The sequence below is a fragment of the Alosa sapidissima genome, chromosome 3, assembly GCF_018492685.1.
Source record: "Alosa sapidissima isolate fAloSap1 chromosome 3, fAloSap1.pri, whole genome shotgun sequence".
Taxonomy (NCBI): domain Eukaryota; kingdom Metazoa; phylum Chordata; class Actinopteri; order Clupeiformes; family Clupeidae; genus Alosa; species Alosa sapidissima.
The window spans coordinates 12,731,933-12,738,147 of NC_055959.1; the positions used below are offsets into that span (position 1 = coordinate 12,731,933).

Below are 6,215 nucleotides of genomic sequence, written 5' to 3' on the forward strand. Positions count from 1 at the left end.
GAGAGGGTATCCCTGCATATTTGCATGTGCTGATCTGTTTTTTTTAAGTATCCTGCTCTAATCCTGCGGTGTGTTCTGGATCAGGTTGTTTGTCTGGGACTGTGAGGAGGAGCTGTCTGAACTCTGTTGTCCAGTCTCCTGCGCTGCTCCAGCGTGGCCACAACAGCACATCGTGGAGGAGCCAGGCCAATATGGCTCCCGCACACGGGCCAACCCAATACACCTGCCCAGGAGAGAGTGGAGCACGGTTAATATAATCTTGTGTGTTGATATGTGCATGCATGTACATTAAGAGAAGGAGATTGAAAGTGAAGGGAGTGAGAGAGAGAGAGAGAGAGAGAGAGAGAGAGAATGTGTGTGTGTGTGTGTGTGTATGCCTTGTGTTACCTACCCAATGGTTATTAAAGTTTTGTATCACCATAGCAGGGCCAAAAGACCTGGCAGGATTCATTCCGCAACCTGTATACCCAATCTGAGAGGGAGAGAGAGAGAGAAAATCAATCATCTAGCTGAACACACACACACACACATACACACACACACACACACACACACGCACACACACACACACACACACACACACACACACACACACACACACGCACACACACATGCACACACGCACGCACACACACACGCACACACACACACACACACACACACACGCACGCACACACACACACACACACACACACACACTCAGTTCATGTTCACACCGAGATGACATTTGCGGATGGCTACAGAGCTAGTTAGATCCTGTTTACATATTAAAAGCCCTCTGTTTACTGTGTGGAGTTTTATACTTTGCTGATTTTAAATGAAGAGTGCTAAAAGTTTTGCTCAGTTTTTGGTACTAAAAGTTTTGCTGGTAACATGTGAAAACTACTTGGGTTTATTGCTGCAGCTGTTTGGACACACCCAGTGTCAGTTTGAAAATATGTTTATATATGTGTCTGTCAAAATAACCAATGTAACCAATAGTCAAATAAAATGTGTTTCATGTCCGGCAAAGATGTCATACAGTATGTATTCATCCTAAATCAAACAGATATTTCACTCCAAGAGTCAGTGAGGAAAGATCTGAGGCCTACCGCAGTAAGGTGTCCAAGCATAACAGAGATACCAAGGACGAGGGGCCCCAGGGATTGGCTGGCGGCGGAGGAGGGGCGGGACACTGCTAGAACACAGAGCACCAGCTGGAATGTGACAGCTGTCTCCACGGAGACGGCCTGGTACAAGAGGACCCCTGGTGCTACCTGAGAATGAGCGAGACAGGACAGGGGGGGGGGGGGGGGGGGGGGGTGAATGAAGGTTTCTCACTCTCCCACTCCCTTGTTCTCTTTATCAACTTCACATCCAAGAACCCTAATTTGCTGGCTCTGCAAAAACAGCCTCTGTAAAATCTTTTTTTATAAAACCCTTTGTGGATGGTGCTTTCAATGAAGAAATCCTAGCATCCTAGCAATCCTAGCACAGATTGTGTATGGATATGATTTGGTAACACTTTTCAATAGAATATGAAACCAAACACATACAATGCTGTACACAAAATGTTCTGAACCTTGACAATGAGCCTCATTCTTATCGTAAGCACACTCAACAAAAACATAAATGCACAAATTGTGCAAATAGACACCAAGACCACAGGTCAAGACTCAGAATACAGATAGATCCATCTCCACTCATTCTCTCCTCATGAGCAGCAAGCCAAGCAGTCTACAGGTAAAACCAATAATATACAAATAATGTTTACCTACCTCATTCAGGCCCATGTGCCCTCGCAAAGTGGAAGTGAGGGTGGCAGACGCAGCCAGTGCCCCCAGGAGCTGGGCACCCACAAACATCGCTGCCCGCCAGGGGCTCAGCCTCAGCCCCAACCCTAGGGCCAGCGTGACGGCCGGGTTTAGCTGCACCTCCCCCATGCACACACACACCACCAGCAGGGCGGCGCCAAATGCAAGCGCCACCATCAGAGGGTCCGTGCGGCAGGCTGGAGGTGCTTGAAGAGAGTTCAGGTCAGAGGGGGAGGAAGAGGTGTAAAGCTCAGCATTGTGGGAGATGGAGTTTTGTGTGTTGACGGCAGGCCAAATGGTGGTGGATGAGAGGGCTATGAGCAGGAAGAAAGCTGTGCCCAAAAACTCACGCAAGACGTCCCGAAGGAAGGACAGAGTCCACATGTCCCTCAGGGCCAGAGACAGACAGGACAGCATTCTCATGATGTCTCTCCCTGGGTTCTCTTTCTCTTACTCTCTTCTTTTTTTGGCTCTGTCAGATTGTTCCCTGTTCTTCAAACTATACACTCAAAATGCAACCTAAAAGTGCACTTATACTATCCTTTTTGATTTTGGAAAAAAAAAATGAAAACAAATCCCCAAAGAGTAAAAAGGCAAAAATTGTCTAGACATATAAAATGAAATGGGAATTGCGTCTGAATGGCCACTGCCAGTGGGGACCCGTTTAAATTCCTAAAACACTCTCTTATTTATAGGCTGAGTCAGGACCCAGCATTGGTGGTTGGAAGTTGGGGAGGGGGTGGGCCACTCACAAAGGGGGGTTTGGGGGGGGGGGGGGGGGGGGGGGGGGGGGGTTGGCCCACTCACAAAGATTCAGTTGCAGACTGAATGGGGAGCTTGTTTACAGGTGTGGAGATGGAGGTAGCACTGGCAGTGGTGGCGGCGGTGATGGTGGTGTGTGTGTGTGTGTGTGTGTGTGTGTGTGTGTGTGTGTGTGTGTGTGTGTGTGTGTGTGTGTCTGTGTGTGTGTGTGTGTGTGTGTGTGTGTGCGTGTCTTGTCTGAAGGGGCTTTTGAGGTACACGTCTTGGCCCCTGGTCCCCACATGCTTACAGTAAATGTCATGTTGTATCCACTTTCACTTCTCTCCCATTTAGTCATTGCCAGTGGCAACGGACCAACTTCAAGCTTTCACCCGTGGCTTGGCAGCTGAGGCTGAAGTTTGTATGTGTGTGTGTGTGTGTGTGTGTGTGTGTGTGTGTGTGTGTGTGTGTGTGTGTGTGTGTGAGAGAGAGAGAGAGAGAGAGAGCGTGTTGATGTCCATACCTGTGTATTTCAAGAAGCATTTACTGGCTGCTGCAGTCACCAGCATTTCATTTTACTATAAAATGTCTTATTCACCATTTCAACAAGCTTTTCTTCAACAGTTTTTCACTGTATAGAATTTGATGATTATAGTGCGATTATAGTGTTCACAAATGTAGAGTGTACATTATCAGTTTGAAATGCATGAAGTTGGTGTGTGTGTTTGTTTGTTTGTCTGTCTTGTCTGTCGCTTTGTATAACCTTGTGTAAACAGGTTACCTATTTTGCTAAGTTGACACTCGGGAGCTGTGAGTTCCACACCAGGCTCCTGTCCTGATTCTGTCTCTCTGCACCTGGATGAGGGAGGACCTCTATCACAGCCAGAGGAGCACTACTGCACTGCGCTAAGCTACGCTGCGGGCAGAAGGGATTACTGGATGTCAGCGTGTAGCGTTCTGCCATCAGAGACTCCTGGGATGGGAAACAGAGACAGGTGAAGGGTGGGACACAAGGCAAGAAGAGGAATGACAAGCCTCATCCAACAATTCATGGGATTGTGAACCATGATGGTCACAAAAAAAGCTGATTGCATACATTTCAGTGACTGTGAGAAATGAAGAGTCTTTTTCGAATCCTGTTCATGGATTTGACCATGAGAATTGTTTCACACTGCTGCCTGGTGTGTCCTTCACAAAAGTAGGCCTAAATGACTATAAGTTGAAATCCATTGTTATCCCCAATGCCAGTTCAACAGCACAAACACATGTCACTGTAATTTATAGTAGCCTACTGAAGGAAAAAAAATATTATCGGTATTAGTTCTGTGGAATGGTTTAGAGATCAGGGACAGGCGATTGATGATGATAATTCAGAATTATAAATGAAACATTGAGATACAGTAATGGTGAGACCATAGGATCAGGTGTACAGTATGTAATGTACAGTATTATGTAAGGGATAATGTATAGAACGCTGGTCATTGTTGGGAAAATAAATCCCGAAGTTCGCAACACACGCTGAAGTTCCACTGCAAGAAGTGACCGGACTGAGTGATATGAAAAACATGAATCAGAAGCACAAAACACATCGCCACTGACAGCGGTCCTTATATGTTTTCAGCAGTAATTACATAAATCTAATTAACCGGTAGAATGTTGATACCATTCATGTCAATGGACCGTTCTACTAGCATTGTAAAGAGCTGGATAATACAGTTTTATACATACCATTTCATACATACTATATCTTATTTAGAAGAAGTTCAATTTTGTATGCCAATGACAGAACTCACAGTCCTGTGGTGCCTGGCACTCATAGGTTCATCTGGTGTTGAAGATTGATGGTGAACCACCTAATGTGCCATAACCCAGCTGACGGCCTCATATATCAGTGACATCAAGCCTGTCAAAAAGAATCATGTCACTATAAAATGTGTTCATACTGACAGACCAGCTTGTCCATCTGCTGTTTTTTTTATACATGCCCAACACCATACTGTGGACTGTGTCATTTTCATTTATCTGACTGTGATGGACAGAAGTGATCATGACAGCATATCACTGAGATTATGCTGAGGCGGAGCTTATTATTTCTGTTACACTTTATTACAATTTTTTTACAATTCTCAGCAGCCTCACAATATGTTTGACATAATTATCACTTAGTCTTGTGGTCTAAATGCCTGTGTTAAATACTGTAAAAAGTGTTTAAGTGTGTGTGTGTGTGTGTGTGTGTGTGTGTAGGCTATATATGTAGTAGTATATTGAGTAATTAATACACACTTTATTGAGTAAATATACACACTTTATTTTACAGAACCATTAATTAATAATTAATACATAAGTAATATGTGTATGTATTAGTGTTCAATAAGGTCTGTAAGCATCAATACACATGCATTAGGCCTTTATTCAGCAATTTCTTATTCTTACTCAGTAGGTGATTTATTCTTGGTAAATCCTTAATAAGCAACTAGTTGGTCTTGATCTAAGGTTATTGATACTGTATATAGTATGGATGAAAATAGAAATGTAACCTTCTAATACATTGTTATATAAACACTTTACAATTTAGATTAATTTATCTTTTCTCTTCTCAGCTCAGTTCATTATATGTTATGTACCATTCTCTCAGATAGCACATATTTAGCCTTGTGTGGAACTTTATGGGCATACAGTATACTCTATAGTGTGTGTGTGTGTGTGTGTGTGTGTGTGTGTGTGTGTGTGTGTGTGTGTGGGGGGGGGGGGGGGGTGTACATTGGTGTGTGCATTCTATGTTCTTGCATGCGTGGATGAGTGAGATGGGTGAGAAGAGAGAGTGAGAAATGGTACAAGGAACCCTAAAGGACAAAGACAAACACAGAGATACTTCCAGAAGGCTTCCAGGAAAACAATGGTAGCTTAGTTTAACCCAGATGCCATTGCTCCGCGCTGAAGGTCACGGAGAAAGAGACACCTGTCTAACCGTGGTGATGATGTGATGTAAAATGTGATAGAAGCGATTGTGTTTCCACAAGTTGAGGAGAGAGCAATAAACTTGAGTTGGCAGCAAATGTCACAGCAGGGAGCGGTGAGGAGAGATTGCAGAGGTGAACCGTCATACTCAAACACAACATGGAACAAACATTAGCGTGGAGTGGCATTCTGGGTCAGTATATAGCTAGAACTCCAAACTGAATTGTGTGGTCAGTGGCGAGACATTGATATGCATACAAATACCTCATAAGTGGCTTAAGTAGAGAAATAAGTTGTGTAAACTGCACAGCACTATTGCGAACACACTGTGTAAACCCGAGGCATCTTTATTTTTGACAACAAACACTATTTAATGCACCTCAAATCCACCCAAGGCAGGATATGCAACCAAACAATTAGTATTGATCTATCAAAACCCAGAGATGTGTTAAGGGGCAAAGATGTTTTCAGAGTGACACCACCGGAGTGCTGTTTTTACACTAATGGGATGTGACAAATGTAAACTATCCCAGAAATGAAAGACAAAATCAATTCCTCTATGATGTTGTTAATTTTTGTGAAAAGAAAGGAATTTCATATTGCATAGGACTCGAGCTCAATTAATCAAGATTCATAATTTATCTAGCCTCTAGTGTAATTGGTGGTCTAATAAGAGCTCAGTTATGAAGAAAGAAAACATCCATGTGTATTTAAGTTCATATG

The 6,215-nt window shown here is 43.6% G+C and overlaps 1 protein-coding gene across 1 annotated transcript; it reads right to left on the minus strand.

Annotated features, from left to right (window-relative positions):
• Positions 1-43: 43 nt before the first annotated feature.
• Positions 44-2,216, minus strand: LOC121704880 (aquaporin-1). Its single transcript, XM_042085417.1, has 4 exons — positions 1,758-2,216; positions 1,092-1,256; positions 392-472; positions 44-223 (listed from the first exon to the last, which is right to left on the minus strand). Exons 1-4 carry the CDS (start codon positions 2,214-2,216, stop codon positions 44-46), a joined length of 885 nt encoding a protein of 294 aa, XP_041941351.1.
• Between the last annotated feature and the right edge of the window lie 3,999 nt (positions 2,217-6,215).

What these genes read in the sequence shown, in the direction of transcription:
- LOC121704880 (XM_042085417.1), bottom strand. Translation starts at nt 2,216, where the DNA reads ATGAGAATGCTGTCCTGTCTGTCTCTGGCCCTGAGGGACATGTGGACT. An exon ending in GGCACATGGGCCTGAATGAG is followed by an intron (nt 1,257 to 1,757) that starts GTAGGTAAACAT and finishes GCTCATTCTCAG; the next exon opens with GTAGCACCAGGGGTCCTCTT. An exon ending in AAAACTTTAATAACCATTGG is followed by an intron (nt 224 to 391) that starts GTAGGTAACACA and finishes TCTCCTGGGCAG; the next exon opens with GTGTATTGGGTTGGCCCGTG.